General features: G+C 41.6%; 1 protein-coding gene across 1 annotated transcript in view; it reads left to right on the top strand.

Annotated features, from left to right (window-relative positions):
* The window catches only part of LOC311139011 (contactin-4-like), a 217,979-nt gene that overhangs the window by 185,204 nt on the left and 5,952 nt on the right, over nt 1-26,823 (top strand). Inside the window, exons 12-15 of the mRNA XM_084173839.1 lie at nt 9,196-9,323; nt 22,445-22,620; nt 23,925-24,045; nt 26,007-26,165. Coding sequence (XP_084029965.1) covers nt 9,196-9,323; nt 22,445-22,620; nt 23,925-24,045; nt 26,007-26,165 — 584 coding nt within the window. The remainder of the gene's footprint in view (nt 1-9,195; nt 9,324-22,444; nt 22,621-23,924; nt 24,046-26,006; nt 26,166-26,823) is intronic.

Here is a 26,823-nt window from a genome sequence, read left to right as displayed (position 1 = left end):
TAAGTGCTGTTATTGTGAAGTGGAAATGTCTAGGAGCAACAACGGCTCAGCCGCGAAGTGGTAGTCCACACAAGCTCACAGAACGGGACCGCTGAGTGCTGAACCGCGTAGTGCATAAAAATCGTCTGTCCCCGGTTGCAACACTCACTACCGAGTTCCAAACTGCCTCTGGAAGTAACGTCAGCACAAGAACTGTTCATCGGGAGCTTCATGAAATGGGTTTCCATGGCCGAGCAGCCGAACACTAGCCTAAGATCACCATGCGCAATGCCAAGCGTCAGCTGGAGTGGTGTAAAGCTCGCCGTCATTGGACTCTGGAGCAGTAGAAATGCGTTCTCTGGAGTGATGAATCACGTTGCAGCATCTGGCAGTCCGATGGACGAATCTGGGTTTGGCGGAGGCCAGGAGAACGCTACCTGCCCCAATGCAGAGTGCTAACTGTAAGGTTTGGTGGAGGAGGAATAATGGTCTGGGGCTGTTTTTCACGGTTTGGGCTAGGCCCCTTAGTTCCAGTGAAGGGAAATCTTAATGCTACAGGATACAATGACATTCTAGAAGTTTCTGTGCTCCCGAGTGGCACAGCAGTCTAAGGCACTGCATCTTAGTGCAAGAGGCGTCACTACAGACCCTGGTTCGATTCCAGGTTGTATCACAATCTGGCCATGATTGAGAGTCCCATAGGGTGGCGCACAATTGGCTGGGTTTGGCCAGGGTATGTTGTCATTGTAAATAAGAATTTGTTCTTCAGTGACTTGCCTAGTTAAATATTATTATTTGTTTAAAAAATATATATATCCAACTTTGTGGCAACAGTTTGTGGAAGGCCCTTTCCTGTTTCAGCACGACAATGCCCCCATGCACAAAGCGAGGTCCATACAGAAATGGTTTGTCAAAATCGGTGTGAAAGAACTTGACTGGCCTGCACAGAGCCCTGACCTCAACCCCATTAAACACCTTTGACATTAATTGGATCGCCGACTGTGAGCCAGGCCTAATCGCCCAACATTAGTGCCCGACCTCACTAATGCCAACATCTAGTGGAAAACCTTCCCAGAAGAGTGGAGGCTGTTATAGCAGCAAAGGGGGGACCAACTCCATATTAATGCCCATGACTTTGGAATGAGATGTTCGACGAGCAGGTGTCCATATACCTTTGGTCATGTATTGTATTTTAGAATGCCTTTTAGTCCTTTGATTCAATTGCTAGGTTTTAGATGGAAGTCATAAACTGATATGTGAGTGGACACTTCTGATGTTTTGGTGGTACAGATATACAGCAGCGTGTTTTGGTATGGGGGTTGTATTACCATGGTGAGATCTGTTCTGTGACTCTATATTAGTTTTGATGTTGTATACGGAAGGAGGTTAGTGCCAGTTAAGAATAACATATGGCAGGTTTATTAAATCAAGGAATAATGAGAGATACAGTCAATTAAGTTCACTTTCAAGAAGATATCATGCAGAGAAGACCATCTTCTTTTATAATTTAGCTTCACTTTAAATCTATTCTTATAACATTGACCTTTATTATACTGTATATAGCCCTTGGGCATTTAAATAAAAGGCCAGATGGAATTATTCTACCTACCGACTGTACAGACTAAGTCATATTGAATGCTTTGTTCACTTTAAAGAAGTGTGTTGTGATTAGACTGTCTGAGGACTTGGTCTGAGTTTCAGCTGTTTCCTCCCACTCTCTCTTGGTCACATAATTGATGGCTGTCAGGCTTTGATGCCTGGCCGGGGGTGTTTAACATACAATGGGCTCTACTTGCGAATATATTCCCTTCATCCCTGTAGAGTGGATAATGTGTTGAGTGGTGGAAATAAGGCACAGCAGGGGTTTCTGCATCAGGGTGTTGACTGTTGACTCCTCTGTCGTATTGAGGGAGACAAGGACGGGAGTGAGATGGCCTCAGATGTAGCCGTGCTTATGACCCATCGCTATCTCTACCTGCAAAGAAGGAGGACATGGAGATGGCTCTCACATAAATTATGTCTGCCAGAGTGAACTCCAATTCACACACCCCATCTGCTATGCCAGACACACTCAGTATCAGTATCAGCACATTTTTATTAGCGTCCACTGAGGAAGCTTGTGATGCATTTACTTACATTGACTTAGTATCAACGATCCTGCACTCAGTCATTTCTCAGACATGATTAAGTGTCACACTTGCCCTTTTTAAAAGATAATAATGAGATTTTCATCAAACGTTGCCCAGAGTTACATTATGAAATCCTAAAATTAAACAGTGCCATGTGAAAACAGGTGTGTTATTAATAAAGAGGATGATTAAATGACCAATTCTGAATGTGAGGCCCAGCTCACTGTGTTAGTTTTCCTTCATTTCAGAGTTGCCCCAATGTTGTGCTTATTAAGAAACATTGTTTATCATGTTTAAATGTCACTTCGCATCTGTAATTTCCTTGATTGATTCTAATTGAACATCTGCTTGGGTAAAGGGGAGATCTGGATCTCTGTGGAGGTGCCTGCACCACACCGTGTTCCGAGCGAAAGATTGAGAGGTTCTGCAGCCAAATAAACGTATCTCATTACCTCACTTTGAAGGGAGACATACCACCTGATCGGTTGTGTGGGCAGCTGATGGTTCTCATGCTCATTTAGCGTTAGCCTCCCTCTTCATAGTCAGTCTGATGTTGGCAGGGCTGGGAATGTCACATGAAGGGGAATGGCCCTCCCACCTGAGGACGAGAGCAGGCCGAGGATTACAGCTCTGCCGGAGTACACACACACGCACAAACAGACATGTTCAATGGCACACACACATACGCATGGATGCACTGACAGGAGCACATGCAAACACAGACACACATACACACACCCACAAACCTAACACACACATACAGTCCCCTGTGCAGCCTTGATTTTCCCCTAAATTATGTTGAGGCTTTTATCACTGCTTAAACGTGTCTTAATTTGTTTTAACAGCTGACCTTAGCTTGATCTATCAAGATGTGCAGTGCTAGTGCAAAGAGGATTCATGTGTATTGATGATTTCATTCACCAAAAGTAAATCAATAAGACACACATCAAATTGATCACTGATGATGTCATATTTACAGACTATTACAATAAACAAAAACATCTATTAACTATTTTTGCTTAAATCATGTTAATTGATGTCAGTGGAAGATTTATGTATAAACATGAGGTGTGCTCAGATACCTTAGTTATTTGATTTGACCCTTAATGATCAAGCTGTTTCTGATAATTTGCACTAGTTCAAACAACAGTACCAAACCTAGTTAGCTGAACCCATGTTCCCTTTCTTGTAAGGGTTGTAAAACAAGCTCAAGCAAAAAGAGTTGATCGACTTAACCCAAATAAATCTTGACCTGGAGCAAAAGTGAATTTAAAGATGTTTGCTGAGATTAGGTCAAAACCCTCTTTACCTGTCCACGTCCCATGTTCTCCTCTCTGGGATTATTTTTTATCTGTGAGAGACTGCTGCTGATATCATTTTTCAAAGAGAGAATCCGCCAGCACAGCACAAGTAATCCATCTTGGTTCCTCCGACAATTTATTGGAACACGTGTGTGAGTGCTCTTTAATTCCTGAAGGATACCTCAGCCAGTGCATGAGGAGGAGATTAATATCAGTGGAAGGAAATAAACTCTGAGGGCAATTTGTGATTAGAGGAAGGATCATGTAGCTGTAGCAGTACATCCACACGGCCCTCTGTGGACCAGACAGATATACACTCCTCTCCTTCCAATGCAATTACATACACAATCTCATCCTGTTATCCTGTTCCACAGCCGGGAATTAAGACAATCTAAATCAGGAGGTTTGATTAAGGAAGCTACCTGTAAGCAGTGTGCTCTGCGCAGCGTCTAATTCCAACACATATATTTGTGCAGGAGTCCTTAGAAAGTGGATTCTTCCCAGTGTTTGTGTTCAGATTGCATTGGTATAGTGTCATTATGAGGAGGGGACTGATAACAAATAAACAGACTCTTTATGCACGGGGACAGTATGTGCTGTAGAATAAAGTTTTTCTCATGTACTTTTCTTTTGTAGAGTTTGACTATAAAGTGTGTTCATTTCCCATGCTTTTGGTGTAAGGTATATGTTCCAGCTGGCGTAGTTTAAAGCAATTATTGTCAATGATTATACCAAAACGTATAAAAGTATTAGTTTAGAAAAGCCTATGTATTATGGCATGTTACTGTAGCAGGCCTAGGTTGCATTAGCCATGAAAACGTGTTGGTTAGGTCCATGGGGAATCACTTGTCATTTCTCTCTTTATGTGAATGTGGTGTCAGAGGGAATGTTTGGCACTGCAGTGTATTTGTTTCACAAAGTAGAGATTATTACTTCCTTTGCAGGCTAACACCCCTGTCCCCTGGCTGTGTTTTCATAAAGCTGTGTATTGCCATGGAAACCTTAATGCTACAGAGTACCCTGGAGACAAGGGTCAACCCAGTGAGAACTGAAATGAAATGTCATTTAACGTATCGCCTGCAACTCTCGCTCTTTCTTTCAACCTCCATTTTAATGTAACTGAAAAAAGAAAAAGAACCCACTCAGTGCATTCTGCTAGTTGCAGGGTAAGTCATCTGTACTGTGTCAAGGGGAATGAGTCCATACTTACTGTCAATCATATTTCTTCCTTCTGTCAGACGTGTACTCTCAGCTAGAGCTCCATGTAACCCTGGTGTAACCCTCCAGATGCACTCCTCATACTTTTATTCTACTCTGATTGACGTAGGCAAAGGATCTTTATAGGGTAGGCCTTTCAAAAGTGGCTTGAGGCACTTCCAAGCACTGTGTTTTATTCATGGCTGTTATTTTCAGCATCACTCTCCATGACGTACTGCTCTGTTCATCACATCATTATTGTTGATAATTAGTGCATTCAGTGCACAACAATTCCAACTTTCTGCTATTTAAGCAATGTGTAGGCTTTGAAGTTTGAGTGACGTTCGAGTTCATTTTCTATCATAACAACGTAAATTCCTGAATAATTTGGTAGAACTAATATTGCATGTGACAAGCTAAGAGGTATTGGGACAATCATGCATAGGGCAAAAATCAATATCTATTACAGTGCTATTGGAGAATTGTCAGAGAAAAATGCTCAGGTGCCCTATTTTAGCAACGTCAGGCAATCTGTTTGTTGTCTAAGTGATAAAAAAACACCTCATTGCTACACATATTATTGTGGGCTGTAATGCCTGTTAACCTTGGCGTTGACAACTTGGCAAGCAGCGGTATGCACTCTGCATCACATACTCCAGCTGTGGTTTTGCTGTGTCAAATCTATGTAGTTTGACTTGATTTAAGTGTCTGACAAGGCCGTCCCTCTCAAACACAGAGCTCTGTGGGGAACATGAGGAGAGACAGACTTTCCATTTATCTTGGGATGTCAGACATTTCCCTCCGTACACTTCAGAGTTGGGTTCAACCTTTAGTCCCGTTCAGAGGATAGGGTGACCTAGCCTTTCACCCTGTAGATATCTCATTTGAGCCTTTCCTATTCTCCCCTGGAGCAGTGTTACTACCACTGACACTTTGATACAATTTTGATTACAAACACCACCTGCAGGTAGGTCAGCGTGGACCAGGACAAGCGACATACTTTAATGCATACCTCTCCTTATCTGTAAACTTAATACAGAGGGTGCACACAGCTATAGTAGCATGCACAGTGAAACCCATGCCCTAAAATACTATTTAATGTGCTGGATGAATGCTGGATGAGGCTTGCATTTGGAAATTACATGGCTCGAGTGGTGGTTGGACTAAACCAGATGGGGAGAAATTAGTATTAGAGGAGTGCTTGCAGAGATGCAATACGCATAGAGTGTAACGCGCCTTAGCTGAGGTTAATTATTTTGTGAAGCCTGTTTTCACATGGCCTCATGGCTGAGTAATTCTACTGATAGAATCTTAACCCCCATTTTCACAGTCCTGTTTTATTTACTGTGCTAATGAAGAGCACACAGAGACCCTGCAGTCACCCGTCCAATCAGGCTCTGTGATGGAGAGGGTGTGTTTGTGTATTTGTGAATGGTGGTGTTTACCAACGCTACCTTCACATATGCACCTATTAGGACATTGGGGTAAATAGTTGTATTTCTGTTATGCCAATATAGATGTGATTAGCAATTATATATGTTTGTGTGCATCAAACCCAACATAAAACACTCTCTTCATTTCAGTGTAGTGCTGCCACCATCATTTTAAATATTTTCTGGTAAATGGTTTCGTTATTTTACATTTACATTTTTAGTCATTTAGCAGACGCTCTTATCCAGAGCGACTTACAGTTAGTGAGTGCATACATTTTCATACTGGCCCCCCGTGGGAAACGAACCCACAACCCAAGCGCCATGCTCTACCAACTGAGCTACAGGGGACTCATGAAGTCATCCAACACACATCTCGCATTCTAGCACTTCCTTTGCACAATACAGCTGTGCTTTTCATTTTTTAAAAATGTTTTACAGTACAGATAATTGTCCACATCAAATTGCTGTTTGTCTAAAATCAAAAACCAATGTCCTTGTGGCCAACTAGGTGAAAAGTCTGCCGGTGCCCTTAACTCTAATTATTCCTGCGTCTGCTATATGACTAAAATGTAAATGTAAAATGTCCTTGAATTAGGAGGTAGTAAAAACTGAAAGCTTGTTTTACATGTACTGTAAGCTGAAAGCTTCTGTCTCATGGAGCGTAATGTAGTCTTCAGTCATAGCGGTGATGTCTCAAAGAGAAAGTCAGAAAAGAAAATGAGAGGAAGTGTTTCTTTTACTTCTGACCATATTTACAGTTTCCAGCAATTTGCACTTCACATTAGTAGGAGCAATGGCTTCTCTGTGACTGATGTTATTTGTCTTTCATCTTCTTACAGGACATTAAAGATTAACACTATCCAGTCTCTTTCCCTGTTACTTCCCCAATACAGGATTTTTGTTTGTATTTTTTATGATTACATGAGTAGTTTTGTTTGGGCTTTTCCCCTCTTGTTAGAAATAATTGTCTCCTCTTTGGAAAGGTTTATACCGGCGGCCATTAACTTTGTGTGAGGCTGAGATGAAAAGAGTGGCACTTGTGTTCATCTCACCTGTAAATTATTGATACATCCTCCTCCTCCTCCTCCTCCTACTCATCCTCTCATTCAGGGAGGAAGGTGGGAAAGGAGGGAGCCTCTCCTGAGACCGTGGGCAGATCAGACAGACATGTTATCTAGCGGTTGATTCACCAGGGAGAGGAGTAGAACTGGAAGACTTCCCTTACTTGACTTGTAGTTTACCTCAGCTCCTCTAACACCAGCTTCAAAGCCAACTTCAAGGTCTACTAATAATGCCTTTCCCATTCATGTAATGTCAGTCAATGAGGATGTCAGTCTGATAACAAGCCGTAAAGACACAGTGTATAGACATTTCAGTGTGTGACCGAGGAGAGAGTCCGTCAAGAGATTTAACTTGCAGTAAGAGAGGCAAAGTATGAGGCATAGTGTTTGTGTATAGTCCCACTTGTATTCTCTCTGTGGAGCTTCTCTCAGAAGATGCACTAGTCACATTATTGTCCCATTGTCCCAGGGGATAAGAGGATTGTGGAAATATATAGAGCCAAGCACACAAATGCAGGTATTGAGTTATATGAGGCATTACTGTGAGCCATGAGCTGGAGATGTAGTCTTAAATCAGGTCGGAGCTTGATCTAGTTAAAACAATGTGTTGTTGCCCTATTTATTCACAGTCTCCTTGTTTACTAGAACTATACCAATGTCTATGTGCATTTCTAGAATTGTTATTTTTCTTGAAACAGCTATCCAAAGATCAGGGCATCTCCCAAGACCAGTCACCAAGACACTTCTAATTTTAGCAACCTCATTTTTCAGTTCTTTCAACTGAACAATGAGGTGCTCTATGAATGAAATACAATGTATGGTAGTGCTGTGACTGCTACAGTGATGTGTATGTCCTTCTTCACCTATCCAATATAGAGCAGTATAGATCAGACTGTGATTCTCTCACTTGATTATAGTAAATTGACAAGATAATGGGTAATTTTAAAGTGCTTTGTCAGGTGAAGTAGTCAGGGTGAGTCACAAACATATTCAGTCATTAAGATAAGTATATATCTAATTTCAAAACAGGTTATTTTAGTGGTGCTTGCCTTAATCTTTTTACTTTAAATAGGTGGAACCTACATTTGAGTGTGGTGTTTATCAACACAAATTAAATTCATATTTCACCTCATGTAATCAGAGCATCATAGATAAGTGGCTTCACTAACTGAGCAATTTCCAGGGTTGCTATTACACAGAGCTGTGGATAACAGTTTGATTTACACTGTCTCTTATAATACACAGCGGATCACAATGCAAAGACCACATACAATTTTTCTTGTCTGCTTTACAATAGGGACTGCAGCTTTTTTTATATTTACAGTTTGCAGATTCAGCAGAGTGTTTCAGATAATTAGACTCCACCACAGTTTAATGAATTGGTCTTCCCATTTTTCCCACAATGCCCTGCTTCCAAGGTCACCATTACATTTTTATGCTTCTTATTTAGGAAAATGTTGAGTTTGGTTAAGGTTCATCGACCATTCGTAGTACCAGTGGCCAATGTGTAAAGGCCATGTAGATATGAAGTGACTGTTGTCCAGGTCCTGGATGTCTTGCGGTCATATGAAGTCATAAATCCGCCATTTGACCGCATTGTCTCATTTCATCAGTTATAAAAGAACAAAGCACAATTAGAAATGTTTGAGAACTTTCTCAGTCACCATAGTTACATTTCAATTGTCTTTTTCGTAGTTGTGATAATTTCTTTGTGTGGCACCTAGACATACAAGAAGATAAAAATAGTGGGAGTTTATTGATGATTGATTGATTGATTGAATTGATTGGGTAATTAAAAGTAGTAGGCTGCTCCAGCTGGAGAGAACAATTATGATATATTTAATGATGATTTTAATGTAATTTTCAATCAATGCATGATATAGACATTTATGTTTATCTAACAGCTGTTAGAATAGAAAGAAGCAAATCATACCAGTGCTATTGCTCTACCATTTCAGAAGACATTGCACTGCTAGACTAATTGCCTTTCTCTCTGAGGAACGCCCATGCAAAATGAACAATTGACAGAAATTCACAAACTGCAGTAAAAGAGGGAAATTAATGTGGTAATGCAATGTTAAAATTCTGCTTGCAGAGTTTCCATTCTGGACAACGGAAACCTCAGGATACAGAATTCAACCAGACCAGATGCAGGCCTTTACACGTGTGTGGCAAGAAACCAGTTTGGAGTGGCAAGCAGCTCCGGGACTCTCATGGTCAAAGGTAAGCCTAATTGTCATTCTCTTATACTAAATGGGTTTATTGAGTCTTTAAATAAGGTTGTGATTTCTCATAGGATGCAACTAGTGAACCTGTCTTGTGGTTCTAGGTTCTGAGATGAGTACAGTCCCTAAGCTTTTCTCCTCTAAACATGAATGGTATCAATGGGTTTTTGCATTGAGCGCTCATTAAGAAACAGAGTTGGAGGTTGCGCTGTTGCCCTCACCATGTACTGTAGTGAATATTCAACACTGTCTCCAGACCTTCAGACCAAACAGGTTCTTGGTACAGTACAGTATAAGGAAGAGTAGAAGAGATGAAAATGAGAGTAGTGTTTGTGAGATCATCTGTAGGAGTCACCCTTTGGGACTGAGGATCGGGTTTCTGCTCTGTTGCTGGGACTTATTATACTTCATTAAAAATGAATGAGAGGCTGTTGTAAGGTGAATTGGGAGGCTTTGTTTTGTGCATGCTGCTGTTTTTGTTCTGTCCTGCTGCTGTAAGTGGGCGGTCGTATTCTCACCTGTGTTTAATCTTTTGGAGAATTGCTGATCTTTTTTTCTTTGTTCTTTGTGTGAACTTTAACCCTATAATGACATTTTTTTCAGAAGTCAGGTCTGGTTCAGTTGTGTTGTGACATGATTACTTTCCTTGTTGGTGGTGTGTTTTGCTTGTCTATAATTTTAGAGCTATTAATCCCCCTTTCCACTGCTTTGTTCCCAGGGATAAAAAGTTGTCAGTTAGGTCTGATTCACAGTCCAAAGTGGTATTGATCTCATTGTACATTAACATTACAATTGATTATTGGAATAAAACAAGTTGTATCATTATTATGCGGTAGATCTTTCTGTGTTATTATATTTATTTAGGTTGGAATTGGACAGTACAGTTGCCACCTTTTTTAACGGGCAAAAACTGGACAATTTGCCAGCACTCCCTCTCTTTTCAGATGCATTTACACATATTTCTTCTTATTTGAGATTGAACATTCGGGGTTATTTAAACATTTGACCATGATGCTAATGCAGAAATCAGACTGTCTGAGTGAAAGACAAACATGTGACAACCCTTGAGTCAGTAGTCAGTGAAAACGAATGGTAAAACACTTTTCCACCTCTTGACTTCAGCCCAGTATATTGCTGATGCGGAATGGCACTATTGAAGACACTAGGGGATGGGATGAGTCTTGATGATGTCTCAATAATACAGAGAGGCTTTTAACGCATGTGACAGTGCAATGAGAAATGCTATATGTTTTGTTTCCCTTTAAAAAGTGTAATGCTACAGTAGCATAGAAGACAAAGCCGCTGTTGTGGAGGACTGTGTCATTTTTGTTCAAGGGTTCAATACATTTCTTTCCCTCTACAACTAAGCGAGCAAAGCCCTTTGAAATGCAGAGTTAAAAGTAAGGTGCTCGGTTGATATACCTTTTGGAATTCCCTTGCGTTTTATCATTGCAAAATGTTTGCCATAGAAACACTGGTCGATCACCTTTTGTGGCCCCTAACAAATCTCATATGTGCAGTTATTTCATGATTGATGTTGTTGTATTGAAAAACAGCTTATTCTATACTGTAGATTGTAACCGCATAAGTGAGGTGTCCTGATACATTCTACACTTACATTTGTCATTTAGCAGAAGCTCTTATCCAGAGCGACGTACAGTTAGTGCATTCATCTTCAGATACTGTAGCTAGGTGGGACAAACACATATCACATTCATATTCAGTACATTAATGTAGCTTTCAGCAAAGTCAGAGCTAGTAAGGGGGGAAAAAGTCAAGTGTGAGTGTTAGTTTGGGGTCGGGCATGAAGATGGGGTGCTGTGGGATTATTTAAGATACTCTTTGAAGAGGTAGGGTTTCAGATGTTTTCAGAAGATGGGCAAGGACGCTGCTGTCCTAGCTTCAAAGGAAGCTGGTTCTACCATTGGGGTGCCAGGACAGAGAAGAACTTGGACTGGGCTAAGTGGGAGCTGCCCTCCCATAGGGGTGGGAGGGCCAAGAGACCAGAGGTGGCAGAACGGAGTGCTCGGGTTGGGGTGTAGGGTTTGCTCATAGCCTGAAGGTAGGGAGGGGCAGTTCCTCTTGCTGTTCCGTAGGCAAGTACCATGGTCTTGTAGTGGATGTGAGCTTTGACTGGAAGCCAGTGGAATGTGCAGAGGAGCAGGGTGACATGGGAGAACTTCAGAAAGTTAAACACATGTTGGCACAAGATGGAGGGAAAGTTGGAGCATAACTAATGAAATTACACTTAAGAAAAATGCATGCTTAATCCAGTATAAACTCATGTATAGAATGTATTATACAAGAGACAAAATGGTTTGTTGAGATCGGTGTGCAAGAACTTGACTGGCCTGCACAGAGCCCTGACCTCAACCCCATCGAACACCTTTGGGATGAATTGGAACGCCGACTGCAAGCCAGGCCTAATCGCCCAACATCAGTGCCTGACCTCACTAATGCTCTTGTGGCTGAATGGAAGCAAGAACCCACAGCAATGTTCCAACATCTAGTGGAAAGCCTTCCCAAAAGAGTGGAGGCTGTTATAGCAGCAAAGGGGGGACCAACTCCATATTAATGCCCATGATTTTGGAATGAGATGTTTGACGAGCAGGTCATGTAGTGTAGATGGCCATACCTAGCAAAAAGACAGTACTAGACGACAGATTTAGACAAAAATTATACTTATCACTCCTGGAGATATCAGGAGTCCTCTGCAGTGCCTTGCAAAAGTATTCACCCCCTTGGCATTTTTACTATTTTGTTGCATGACAACCTGTAATTTAAATGGATTTTTATTTGGATTTCATGTAATGGACATACACGAAATAGTCCAAATTGGTGAAGTGAAATGAAAAAAATAACTTGTTAAAAAATATTCTACAAAATAAATTACGGAAAAGTGGTGTGTGCATATGTATTCACCCCCTTTGCTATGAAGCCCCTAAATAAGATCTGGTGCAACCAATTACCTTCAGAAATCACATAATTAGTTAAATAAAGTCCACCTGTGTGCAATCTAAGTGTCACATGATCTGTCACATGATATCAATATAAATACACACCTGTTCTGAAAGGCCCCAGAGTCTGCAACACCACTAAACAAAGGGCACGACCAAGCAAGCGGCACCATGAAGACCAAGGAGCTCTCCCAACAGGTCATGGACAAAGTTGTGGAGCAGTACAGATCAGGGTTGGGTTATAAAAAAAAATCAGCAACTTTGAACATCCCACAGAGCACCATTAAATCCATTATTAAAAAATGGAAAGAATATGGCACCACAACAAACCTGCCAAGAGAGGGCCACCCACCAAAACTCACGGACCAGGCAAGGAGGGCATTAATCAGAGAGGCAACAAAGAGACCAAAGATAACCCTGAAGGAGCTGCAAAGCTCCACAGCAGAGATTGGAGTATCTGTCCATAGGACCACTTTAAGCCGTACACTCCACAGAGCTGGGCTTTACGGAAGAGTGGCCAGAAAAAAGCCATCGCTTAAAGAAAAAAGTAAGCAAACACATTTGGTGTTCGCCAAAAGGCATGTGGGAGACTCCCCAAACATATGGAAGAAGGTACACTGGTCAGATGAGACTATTATTGAGCTTTTTGGCCATCAAGGAAAACGCTATGTCTGGCGCAAACCCAACACCTCTCATCACCCCGAGAACACCATACCCACAGTGAAGCATGGTGGTGGCAGCATCATGCTGTGGGGATGTTTTTCATCGGCAAGGACTGAGAAACTGGTCAGAATTGAAGGAATGGCGCTAAATACAGGGAAATTCTTGAGGGGAACCTGTTTCAGTTTTCCAGAGATTTGAGACTGGGACGGAGGTTCACCTTCCAGCAGGACAATGACCCTAAGCATACTGCTGAAGCAACACTCAAGTTGTTTAAGGGGAAACATTTAAATGTCTTGGAATGGCCTTGTCAAAGCCCAGACCTCAATCCAATTGAGAATCTGTGGTATGACTTAAAGATTGCTGTATACCAGCGTAACCCATCCAACTTTAAGGAGCTGGAGCAGTTTTGCCTTGAAGAATGGGCAAAAATCCCAGTGGCTAGATGTGCCAAGCTTATAGAGACATACCCCAAGAGACTTGCAGCTGTAATTGCTGCAAAAGGTGGCTCTACAAAGTATTGACTTTGGGGGGGGGGGGGGGGGGGGGGGGGGGGTGAATAGTTACAGTGCTATGAAAAAGTATTTGCCCCCTTTCTAATTTTCTCTACTTTTGCATATTTTTTATACTGAATGTTATCAGATCTTCAACCAAAACCTAATATTAGATAAATGGAACATAAGTGAACAAATAACACAACAATGACATATTTATTTCATTTATTTCATAAACAAAGTTATGCAACACCCAATTCTCCTGTGTGAAAAAGTAATTGCCCCCTTACACTCAATAACTGGTTGTGCCACCTTTAGCTGCAATGACTCCAACCAAATGCTTCCTGTAGTTGTTGATCAGTCTCTCACGTCGCTGTGGAGGAATTTTGGCCCACTCTTCCATGCAGAACTGCTTTAACTCAGTGACGTGTGGGTTTTCAAGCATGAACTGCTCGTTTCAAGTCCTGCCACAACATCTCAATTGGGATTAGGTCTGGACTTTGACTAGGCCATTCCAAAACTTCCAATTACTGGAACCATGTCGTCCAAAAAGTATACTTTTTGGACGAGATGGGTCCCACTATGCCTGGCGAAAACCAAACACTGCATTCCACAGTAAGAACATCATACCAAAGGTCAAGCATGGTGGTGGTGGTGTGATGCTTTGGGGATGCTTTGCTGCCTCAGGACCTGGACGACTTGCCTTAATAGAAGGAAGCATGAATTCTGCTCCGTATCAGAGAATTCTACAGGAGAATGTCAGACAATCCATCTGTGAGCTGAAGCCTACATGAAGTCTACATGAAAATTGCTAAAAAGCAACAAATTGGAAGTTTTGTAATGGCCTAGTCAAAGTCCAGCCCTAATCCCAATTGAGATTTTTTATTTTTTTTATTTCACCTTTATTTAACCAGGTAAGCCAGTTGACCAGGTAAGCCAAACAAGTATATATTTAACCAGGTAAGCCAAACAAGTTCTCATTTACAACTGCAACCTGGCCAAGATAAAGCAAAGGAGTGCGATAAAAACAACAACACAGAGTTACATATGGGGTAAAACAAAACATAAAGTCAAAAATACAACAGAAAATATATATATATATATATACAGTGTGTGCAAATGTAGCAAGTTATGGAGGTAAGGCAATAAATAGGCTATAGTGCAAAATAATTACAATTAGTATTAACACTGGAATGATAGATGTGCAAATAGAGATACTGGGGTGCAAATGAGCAAAATAAATAACAATATAGGGATGAGGTAGTTGGGTGGGCTAATTTCAGATGGGCTGTGTACAGGTGCAGTGATCGGTAAGGTGCTCTGACAACTGATGCTTAAAGTTAGTGAGGGAGATAAGAGTCTCCAGCTTCAGAGATTTTTGCAATTCGTTCCAGTCATTGGCAGCAGAGAACCGGAAGGAATGGCGGCCAAAGGAGGTGTTGGCTTTGGGGATGACCAGTGAGATATACCTGCTGGAGCGCATACTACGGGTGGGTGTTGCTATGGTGACCAATGAGCTAAGATAAGGCGGGGATTTGCCTAGAAGTGATTTATAGATGGCCTGGAGCCAGTGGGTTTGGCGACGAATATGTAGTGAGGACCAGCCAACAAGAGCGTACAGGTCACAGTGGTGTGTAGTGTATGGGGCTTTGGAGACAAAACGGATGGCACTGTGATAGACTACATCCAATTTGCTGAGTAGAGTGTTGGAGGCTATTTTGTAAATAACATCGCCGAAGTCAAGGATCGGTAGGATAGTCAGTTTTACGAGGGCATGTTTGGCAGCATGAGTGAAGGAGGCTTTGTTGCGAAATAGGAAGCCAATTCTAGATTTAACTTTGGATTGGAGATTCTTAATGTGAGTCTGGAAGGAGAGTTTACAGTCTAACCAGACACCTAGGTATTTGTAGTTGTCCACATACTCTAGGTCAGACCCGTCGAGAGTAGTGATTCTAGTCGGGTGGGCGGGTGCCAGCAGCGTTCGATTGAAGAGCATGCATTTAGTTTTACTAGTGTTTAAGAGCAGTTGGAGGCTACTGAAGGAGTGTTGTATGGCATTGAAGCTCGTTTGGAGGTTTGTTAACACAGTGTCCAGTGAAGGGCCAGATGTATACAAAATGGTGTCGTCTGCATAGAGGTGGATCTGAGAGTCACCAGCAGCAAGAGCGACATCATTGATATACACGGAGAAAAGAGTCGGCCCAAGAATTGAACCCTGTGGCACCCCCATAGAGACTGCCATAGGTCCAGACAACAGGCCCTCCGATTTGACACATTGAACTCTATCTGAGAAGTTGTTGGTGAACCAGGCGAGTCAGTCATTCGAGAAACCAAGGCTATTTAGTCTGCCAATAAGAATGCGGTGGTTGACAGAGTCGAAAGCCTTGGCCAGGTCGATGAAGACGGCTGCACAGTACTGTCTATTATCGATTGCGGTTATAATATCGTTTAGGACCTTGAGCGTGGCTGAAGTGCACCCATGACCAGCTTGGAAACCGGATTGCATAGCGGAGAAGGTACGGTGGGATTCGAAATGGTCGGTGATCTGTTTGTTAACTTGGCTTTCAAAAACTTTCGAAAGGCAGGGCAGGATGGATATTGGTCTGTAACAGTTTGGATCTAGAGTGTCACCCCCTTTGAAGAGATGTTGTGGCAGGACTTGAAACAAGCAGTTCATGCTTGAAAACCCACACGTCACTGAGTTAAAGCAGTTCTGCATGGAAGAGTGGGCCAAAATTCCTCCACAGCGACGTGAGAGACTGATCAACAACTACAGGAAGCATTTGGTTGGAGTCATTGCAGCTAAAGGTGGCACAACCAGTTATTGAGTGTAAGGGGGCAATTACTTTTTCACACAGGGGAATTGGGTGTTGCATAACTTTGTTTATGAAATAAATGAAATAAATATGTAATTGTTTTGTTATTTGTTCACTTATGTTCCCTTTATCTAATATTAGGTTTTGGTTGAAGATCTGATAACATTCAGTATAAATAATATGCAAAAGTTGAGAAAATTTGAAAGGGGGCAAATACTTTTTCATAGCACTGTATGCACGCTCAAGTTTTCTGTTTTTTTGTCTTATTTCTTGTTTGTTTCACAATAAAAAATATTTTGCATCTTCAAAGTGGTAGGCATGTTGTGTAAATCAAATGATACAAACTCCCCAAAAATCCATTTTAATTCCAGGTTGTAAGGCAACAAAATAGGAAATATGCCAAGGGGGGTGAATACTTTCGCAAGCCACAGTAGCTATATAATGAATCATTGATAATACCTGCAGATAATGCATATTACAGTATGTCCACTAGTGATGGGCATTCCAAATTTTTTTGATAGCTGCATCAACGTAAAAGAGAGCTCGCAAACAAATCGACCTAGAACCATGAACGTTTTGCTAATCTCTAATATAAAGGCCAAAAAGTAGGCTACCATTATGCCAGATCGTGATATGCCCGTTACAATTTTAAAAAATTACGCACTGCTCTTCCAACTATTTATTGTTTCTGCAGTGAGGATTTACCATCTTCAGATAATTATTTTGTAACTTATTTGCAGATAATCATTGTTTGAAGCTCAACAAGCAGTAGTAGCAGTATGGAAATCAGGGAGCCAAATGAACGGTTCTTTCACCGATGTGATTCGGTTCCTAACGCTCACCAAAAAGAGCAGTTCAAAAAGAGCTGTTCGTTCGCGAACGACCCATCACTAATGTTTACTCTCCCGATTTAATAATGAAACACAGATTTAATATATTTTAAATGCCCGAAAGTCAGCAGTCAAGGATGTGGCGATAGAGCTTCAAGTGCACCTTGCCATGGACAGCTTTCTGCTGATGATTTATTCACTGCATGCCTCATTCTCTGCATGCCTCATTCTCTGCATGCCTCATTCTCTGCATGCCTCATTCTTTGCATGCCTCATTCTCTGCATGCCTCATTCTCTGCATGCCTCATTCACTGCATGCCTCATTCTCTGCATGCCTCATTCTCTGCATGCCTCATTCACTGCATGCCTCATTCATTGCATGCCTCATTCTCTGCATGCCTCATTCACTGCATGCCTCATTCACTGCATGCCTCATTCACTGCATGCCTCATTCACTGCATGCCCTGCTCATTGCATCTCTAGAATAATTTGCTACCACAGAAAACTGGAATGACCCAGCTTAAATTAAAGTGAAGAAATGAAACATTTATCAGTATTTCCACCTGGATAAATGGCTATGTACAGTACAGTTCATTGCTGTTCAATTTACAGCATGATACTCTATTTGACGTAAAGAGTTGAACGTTATTTAATTACACTCTACAGAGCCCCTTTAACCATTTATCACCCACTGTGAATGAACATGTAGGATCCCCCCCCTGCCCAACATTGTGCAGAGAGAGGGGTGGGCTCTGAAAGCCTGTAACTGTCACTCTGGGTTCAGGTTGATGGCCCATCTATGAGTTTTTAATCTGGCTCTAAAGAAATATGCTTGTGTGTATCTATGCTCTGTAAATAGGCCTGGCTGTTATCCTCTCAGTTATTCACGTGAAAGCAATATATTAGCTTTATTTGACATTCTCCCTTAATGGTTTACTTTCCATCATCATACAGTAAGTATGTGATAGCTGCATTCTGGGGCTGATGTGCAAATGTTCTCATATGATCTTGAGCCTTTCTGTCATAATCGATACTGTAAGGAAAATGGGACAGGGTAATTTACATGCACTATTTCATTGAGGATTGGAAATCTGTTTAGTTGGGGGAATTTCCGCAGCCAGAGCATCCTTTATAGGAGATGACAGTAGTTTATTCAAATTGACTGTGGCTATATGAATACTGAAAAATACCTGTCACAGTGCATTCATTTACTGTGGATGTGAATAAACCACCTAAACAGCAGAGGAGGAGTCAAAACAGATGAACCCTGTTAATGTCCCCGTTAGTTCAACACTGAGGGTATATAAACCGCTTTCATCAGTCTTGATTAGAAAATGGACTCGGAATGTTGATCACAGTGGAGATGGAATCTTGCAATTAGTAACATTACAGCTGGTCAATGATCTTAAAACTCCTCAACTCAATGTTGAGTTTGTGGATGTCTGAGATGGCAATTCATCTTACAAGACTTTGTCTGAGAAATAATGCAGAGACTCAGTGGTGATATGAGATTATTCAGCATGTTTCTTTTTCAACAATTTGATTTTCTGTTGCGAGTGGTCATCGTGCCCCATTTCCAATTACATTTGAAGGTGTCTTTCTGTCTTGTGTTGTGCTTTAAAAAGGATTGCTTGGATCAGCAGGTTATCACAAAAGTCTGAAACTCAATTCAGAGAGGTGGCAGTGGTCATTGTTTTTGTCACTTCCAGATTTTTTGTAGGTGCAGGACAGAAGATAAGTTGTCTGAACGATTTATGTGGTGCTCTTTCAAGGCTTGTGGGCAGCAGAAAATGAACAAAAAAACATCTAGATTTCAGACTGACTTCTGTGAGGTGTTTCTACTGCACAAGCTATTAATATGCAATGAGTCAGAGATTCAGACTGTGATTATTGATGTGTTGTTGAAGCCGAAGGAAAATGTATGGAAAATTGTAATATAACCCAATATCTTATCAGTAGGTAGCTACAGATGTGCTATTATAGACAGTATGAATAGAGTATTGAGAGCAGCTCACTAGAATATGTCTCATTATTTACACAAAGTTTGCTCACCAACCAATGCTCCATTGAGGTTTGTCCTTGAGATAATAATTTTTGTGTCTTGACGAAAATGTGGAGTATTCATGTTGAATGGCTGTAGAATAATTTGTTTTGCTCTGCATGATAAAGGACTTATTTTGCGTTTCCTTGATCTAAAAGACTGGGAAATGAAGATTCGGTTTGAACAATTTATCTCTTGCAGACACCCTATAAGAAGTTAGTTACAGTATACTTTCATCTGAAGTATCAAGGGACAATTTTAATTATGCACTGAAATCATTATGGAATACATAGGTACAACAACGAGCAACCAAAGTGCTACTCAAGTCATGTAGTCAGGAAGAGTGTAGGTTGGTACTATGCACGCCAGCACTGTTCAAAGAGACTTTGTTTAGTTGCTGCCCTCACCTATTCAAACAGGTTGCTCTGTTAACAAAGGCCCTGTGACCTCCCAATGAAAACCCTTTACACAAGGTGTTTGTGTTTCTTTCAACCCTCTTCACTGGGGAGCAGCCATGTGGCTCTGAGCTTGGAAGGTCGTGCCTCGCTCCGCCTGTTATATCTGAAAACTCTTCAACCACATGACTCTGGAATGCTCCTAATGCATTATTCAAGTGCACACAGCCACCCTTGAGCAGAGGGCCTTAAGAATATGTACACCAGAGAGGAGTACACATTTACACACCCCACCTAAGGCCATTCAACTTGGGGGGGAGTCTCCACAGGGGTTGATGGGGCGTCTCTGCCTCAGTGGCAGTAGCCGCAGTAGCCTGTGAGAGCATTATTAATGTGTGACTGGCTGTTTGTGAGATGAGCGGCAGCTGGGCAGAGGCACTGGCAGAGTGAGGCGTGTCAGCCGCGAGCCACAGAGACGGGAGAGGATGGAGCCCACATTAATTCACACTGTAAACAGCCCAGCCCAGCTCTCTCTCTCTCTCTCTCTCTCTCTCTCTCTCTCGTCTTTGACCTCCCACTTTAACATTATTACTATGCAATTTCTGTCTCTCCGGTTGTTCTGCTGCTCAACCTCCCAGCAGTCCCTGGAGTGTAGTGGGATCTATCTGTCGGGGTGGTTACAAGCTCTCCGTCTTGTCTCTGATTGACCCTGCTTAGTGAGAGGAGTACTCGCCTCGCTTTTATAACGACAGTAGGTAACAAGGCATTATACAAGATAGATATCAATCAAATTACGCTGGAGAGCTCTGCTCAGTCAGCTGAGGTCATGTAACCAACCAGAGTTATCCATACAATCTGTCACAAATGATGATTGAGTGGAGTAATAGGAGAGGTTTTCCCATTGTCATCTCTACAATGAATGAATGTCTCTGGTCAGCCTAAGAGCTCAGAGCTAACTAGGCATGACCATACATCTGGCCCCCATGGTTTTTAAAATGACTGCTCTCTCATTAAGAGATAGGCTGCTGTGTCGGTTAGCATTGGACATTTCACCTGTATGTTCTCAGCACTTCGTCTTGACACTGACATGTCATTAGGTGTAAAAATTGGTTAAAAAAAAAATGTCATAAGGATACCTTACTGAGAGGAGTGCAAAAAAACGTGTGATATTAAGACTATAACAAAGGCCATTGGCATTATTGTCAGGAACCAAAAGACGTTTACGCTCCTCTTTTTATGTTCTCACAAGGGACATGTCAGGGGAAAGAGGAGGCGTAGGTTTTTCTCATTTTTTCTCATTTTTTCTCCCTTTCAACCCTTTCTCTCTCTGCAAATGTCCCTTTGTGAGGGTCTGACTGTGTCACGATATAGTTATGTGTCCCATTTCATCTTCCCTGGAATAGGGCTGAGCCTTTAAGACACCCTCGCCTTGTAGTCTAACCAAACCTACCAGCTGATATCACTCTGCTCTGATAATAGAAGAGACTAGATCAATCACATAAGGGGAATACAATGCAGGTATCGAATTTACTCTGGATGACGACTGCACTGCCGGCATTTTCTGCAGGAATCTATGGCTGCCTGTCCAGGGATTATTTGCCATGGTTAATTTAGTCGGCGCTCAGAGTGGATATTTCAACCGAGTACTCACAGCACCCCCAAGAGGGAGACAAGCGCCGTACAGCACCAGAAACAAGCGGCTCCCCCACCCCACCCCACTCCCCTCACCGTTCTGCTCTCCTGTGTTCCCATTCTCCTTGTCAAAATCAAATCAAATCAAATCAAATCACATTTTATTTGTCATATCCACCGAATACAACGTGTAGACCTTACAATTAAATGTTAACTTACAAGCCCTTAACCAACAGTGCAGTTTTAAGAAAGAAACAAAGTGTTAAGTGAAAAATAGATAAGTAAAAAAATACAAAATACAAAATAATTAAAGCAGCAGTAAAATAAAATAACAGTAGCAAGGCTATATACAGGGGGGTACCGCTGCAGAGTCAATGCAGGGACAATGCAAATAGTCCGGGTAGCCATTACATTTACATCATTTAGCAGACACTCTTGAAGGCTCATGATTAGCTGTCTCTGCTCACACTCATGCTGGAGATGAGGGATGCTGTCTAATTCCCCAGTGGAACAACAGCAACACACCACATGCATGCAGAGACTTGAATAGAGAATGTGTTGTGAAGGAGGAGCCCCCTGCTTGTGTTTATTGTTCTTTGAGTGGCTGCAGCAGTCTGGGGGTCTGCACTGCAGTCTGCAGATGGGGGAGTTACTGTACCTACCGACTGAAGGCTGAGCTCACAGTTACACATAGATAGACTATATCTCTCTACGTACAGATGTAGGATCTTAGCTTGAGCCAGTTTGCTACAGCAGGAAAATAATCCTGCAGCAACAGGAAATGTGGATTATTATGTGGATTATAGTTAATGGTCATTTGTGTAGGGGTTGATGCATTTTTCATAAGGGGAAAATCAGGTGGAAATTACAAACTTCAGAAGTCTTTTTAAACCTCAAATACACTACAAGTTTTACATTTCCTGCATTGCAGAAAAGTTCCCCTGCATCCCCTGCATCAGATCCCACATCTGTACAGGGAGACAAGCCATTACAGTCTCCACACTGTACCCTCTGGCTGGCTAAAACGGGTTAACTCTGGTAATCACAGTCGTTTTTTGTCCTGAGTTAGTGTGTTTTTACTTCCACACGTGTCCATCTATTTGTTGAATTAGTAATTTGATAAACATGTAAGTTATTAGAACATTTCCTTTTGCAAAACATTTGCAATAATCTTTTACAATATTTTTAGCTTGGGGATTTCACTTAATACTGCATAATTTAATGCTTGCTTTTTTTATGTGTTTCGTTGACGTTTCATTCACACTAACAGTAGTGTATGTGTGCTGTTTTCCAGAGCCGACCATTATCACCACGGCACCGTCCACACTGGATGTGACTGTAGGAGAGAGCATCGTGCTGCCATGTCAGGTGACTCATGACCCGTCTCTGAAGCTCATGTTCACCTGGTTCTTCAACGAGCAGCTGATCCACTTTGGCAACCACGGCGGATACTTTGAAAAAGTGGGCGGTGTAAGTGCATAAGCCTCCGAATATTCCCTCACGATTCCAAGAACCTGCGGGGCGATCAAGGCTCCCATTTATAATCAAAGTGTCATGTCTGAGAAATGGTGCCGTAGTACCACGCTTTTACACCATGCTTGTCAGGAGCACTGCAATGCATAATGAATAGGAAGAAACACACATCTTTACTACACTGTGTTGGAGATTGCTTATATTTTATTTATGCCACTGCTCTCTCATGAAAATATGTCATTAAAGACACATAGATTTTTCAACCCCTTCAGAAATGACACTGAGAAAGATCAAGGGGTGAAGCTTGTGATGCATTTGTACATTGATACTGTTTCCCTTCCTTTAGTATGAGTGAGGTCATAAAAGAGAAGGGTATCCGCAGTGCAGAGAATGTTTGGATCATGTGTATTAATGGGCTGAAAATGTGCTGCACGTAGTTTTTAAAAAAATCACATATACTATACATATTCGCCACCCTTCCCTAACACCTACCAAGCTCAAAACTTCATTTACATTTTTACGGTAAAAACAAAACACTTAAAATAGCCTTGTTTAGCTCCCCTGTCTGAAGAAGAGTGATGATGAACATTGTTCCAGAAGTGATTAGCAGAGACATGTTCAGTCTCTGGTCAGCTTGTCATGTTTTTCATTATTTAAAAAAAATCTTAATGTTTTCCTTTTGCCATGATAAATGACACCACCTCTAGAGTTAAATACATTTGTACACTGTTTCATTGAAACTTCATGGATCCCTGTAATGATGCAGCAGCTTTTGCCACATCCAATTTAACACTGGTCCTGACTCCACTCAGTGGTGGGCTGATTAAATGATAGTGTGAAAGCGGGGACTGCAATTAGAAATGAAATAAAAAGAACTCGAGAACTTAAGCTATTAAGCTTTGCTTGATCATTGAAATAATGAGGCCACTCTTCTACAGCTAAAATCAGCACATTTGTATGAATACATTTGTGCAATTATTATGATTAAATGTAAGTACTCTGCCTGTCTCACATTTATAGGTATGCCCATCACCCTTTTAGAACCTGGAAACAGATAATAGTTTAAACCCTAGAATTATAATACAATAATAAACATACAAAGACCCTGAATATGTTTTTCAAATCTTTTGTTTCTGCTCACATATTGTTGTCAAATCCGCATATTTCATGTATTATAATTACTAATATTAAAATGTTACTACAGTATATTAATCATTGTGCGTGTGTGTGTGTCTCCGTGCGTGTGTGTGTCCGTCTGTGCGTTTGCGTGTATGTATATTCATGTGTGTGTTGTATGTTAGCAGCATTCGGCTGGGGACATCATGATTCGGAACATCCAGCTGAGACATGCAGGGAAGTACACCTGTGCGGTACAGACCAAAGTGGACAGCATCTCCATCGCAGCAGACCTGGTAGTCCGAGGTACCTCTGTCTATTCAGGACAAGCAATATTTCATGAAAGATACCTTTATTTTTTCTATAAATGATTGGTATTTACTAATTATGTTATAAAGCATCAAGCAAATGTTAACACTGTCACACATTCAATATGGGTTGCCTATGTAGTCGGAAAAACCTTGTAAACCTCACAGAAGTAAGTCAGTGAAAAGCCATCCTCGTGTCCTTGAAAGGTAATTGAAAAGTCATGGTAATAGAAAATGCAATTTGCTAGGCAACAATCCCACACAAATAGTTTTTGGTCACTTGATTGGTTCAGTTATCCATGGCAACATACCTACTGGGTACATAACATAAAAGCATGTCTGACATGTATTGGGGTGCACAATCGTGGATTGATTTAAAAACCAATAGAAGAATCTTGAAATTAATTATAAAACTCACAGGCAGCCAGTGCAGAGACCTTAAAACCGGTGTAAAATGTGCTCTCCGTCTGGTCTTGGTCAGTACCCGTGCTGCAGAATTCTGTATGTTCTGCAGTTGACCAATGGCTTTCTTGGGTAGACCAGACAGGAGAGCATTACAGTAGTCAAGCCTGCTTGTTTTAAAAAGCATGGATGAGTCTCTCTGTATCAGCCTGAGAGAGAAACGGCCACACCTTGGCAATTTTCTTCAGGTGGTAAAAAGCAATTTTGGTCACATTCCTAATGTGTGATTCAAAATTTTGTTCAGAATCTAAAATAACACTTAGGTTTTTTACCTGGTGTTTTAAGTTTATTGCCCGTGAATTAAAATGTGCAATTAGATTCTCTATGTGCTTTGAATCCAACAATAAGTACCTTGGTCTTGTCTTGATTTAGCTGGAGGAAGTTGTGAGCCATCCAAGTATTTAAATCACTAATACAGTCTAATAAATTCCTCTGGTGACACAGAAAGTAGTCTGTGTTTATTCTCCATTGTCCTGGGCATGCCTCTAATTGTGATGTGAAGGCATCGTACTCTGTGAGATCAGTTGAAAAGATGGTCAGATAGAGACGTGTCTCGCTCTCTTTAGGATGACAAAATAACGTCTAATCTAATTAGATAGAAAGGCTAACCCACTGGCTCCAGGCCATCTATAAATCACTGCTAGGCAAATCCCCGCCTTATCTTAGCTCATTGGTCACCATAGCAGCACCCACCCGTAGTCTGCGCTCCAGCAGGTATATCTCACTGGTCATTCCCAAAGCCAACACCTCCTTTGGCCGCCATTCCTTCCAGTTCTCTGCTGCCAATGACTGGAACGAATTGCAAAAATCTCTGAAGCTGGAGACTCTTATCTCCCTCACTAACTTTAAGCATCAGTTGTCAGAGCACCTTACCGATCACTGCACATGTACACAGCCCATCTGAAATTAGCCCACCCAACTACCTCATCCCTATATTGTTATTTATTTTGCTCTTTTGCACCCCAGTATCTCTATTTGCACATAATCTCTTGCACATCTAGCATTCCAGTGTTAATACTAATTGTAATTATTGTGCACTATAGCCTATTTATTGCCTTACCTCCATAACTTGCTACATTTGCACACACTGTATATATATTTTCTGTTGTATTTTATGACCTTATGTTTTTTTTTACCCCATATGTAACTCTGTGTTGTTGTTTTTATCGCACTGCTTTGCTTTATCTTGGCCAGGTCGCAGTTGTAAATGAGAACTTGTTCTCAACTGGCTTACCTGGTTAAATAAAGGTGAAATAAAAAATAAATAAAATAAAAGATAGAAAGGCTCCCTGAGGTTTGCTCACCAAACTGATTTTGCCAGCTGTACTGCCACTGCTGAAGGCGGACAGTGATCAGGACACCACTGCTCCCTGCTCTGCCTTTATCACACTCCTTCTCCCTTCCTCTCCCCCCCCCCACCCTCTCTCTGACCACCCCTCTCTCTCTGTCTCCCTCCCTCCATCTCTTTCCCTGCCTGGCTGTGCCCCATATCTGCAGGTCCCCCAGGCCCACCCACCAGCATCCATGTAGAAGAAATCAGTGACACCACAGCCTCTCTCTCCTGGAGGCCCGGGCCTGATAATCACAGTCCAATTACCACATACACTATCCAGGCCAGGACACCCTTCTCCCTGGGCTGGCAGGCTGTCACCACAGGTAGGCTCTCCAACCAGCCATTGCCTCATCAAAGCATTATATAGGGGTCTGATCTCCATTTTCTCTTCTCCCCTGTGAGAATATATATAGGCCTGTGAGTGATTTTACTTTGATACCAAATGACACACGATTGTTCAGTGACCAGGTTGACTGCAGTTTTACTTGACTGCAGGGTTTTTTGAAATGTGGATCTATTTCCAGATGTCTGACTTACAGTGAAGGGAGCTATTTGGTAGCATAGAAAAGTGTCCCATATGAAAGTTTGGATGGCGGTTCTCTATATTATAGAGCTGGGACGATAAACCAAAAATGATCGGTGATTTTTTACGGAAAAATTGATGGCTACAACCATAGTAGTAGTTTAAAGGATAATAAAAAAAACTGTGGTGCACATTAATGTTATAAACGTATCGTTCTATGTATTGTTATCTCGTCAATTCAGGCAATTTATAGCAATATTGGTCCATATCACCCAGTTCTACTATATCATCTACAATAGAACAGGGTGTAGTCATGCATGGTTGGGACTGTTCTAATTATTTAGGGGAGAAGTCTGTTAGTTTGGGGAGTTACCTTCATGATCCGGACAAACAGAGCTCTGCACATGAGCAAACAGGGAAACCGAGTGAGCTCCACCCTTGGGGTGTGTGTTTTGTCA

Source organism: Coregonus lavaretus (genome assembly GCF_964263955.1).
Source record: "Coregonus lavaretus genome assembly, chromosome: 12".
Taxonomy (NCBI): Eukaryota; Metazoa; Chordata; class Actinopteri; order Salmoniformes; family Salmonidae; genus Coregonus; species Coregonus lavaretus.
Note: the sequence above shows the minus strand (reverse complement) of the source record. Positions and strands in the feature narration are given on the sequence as shown.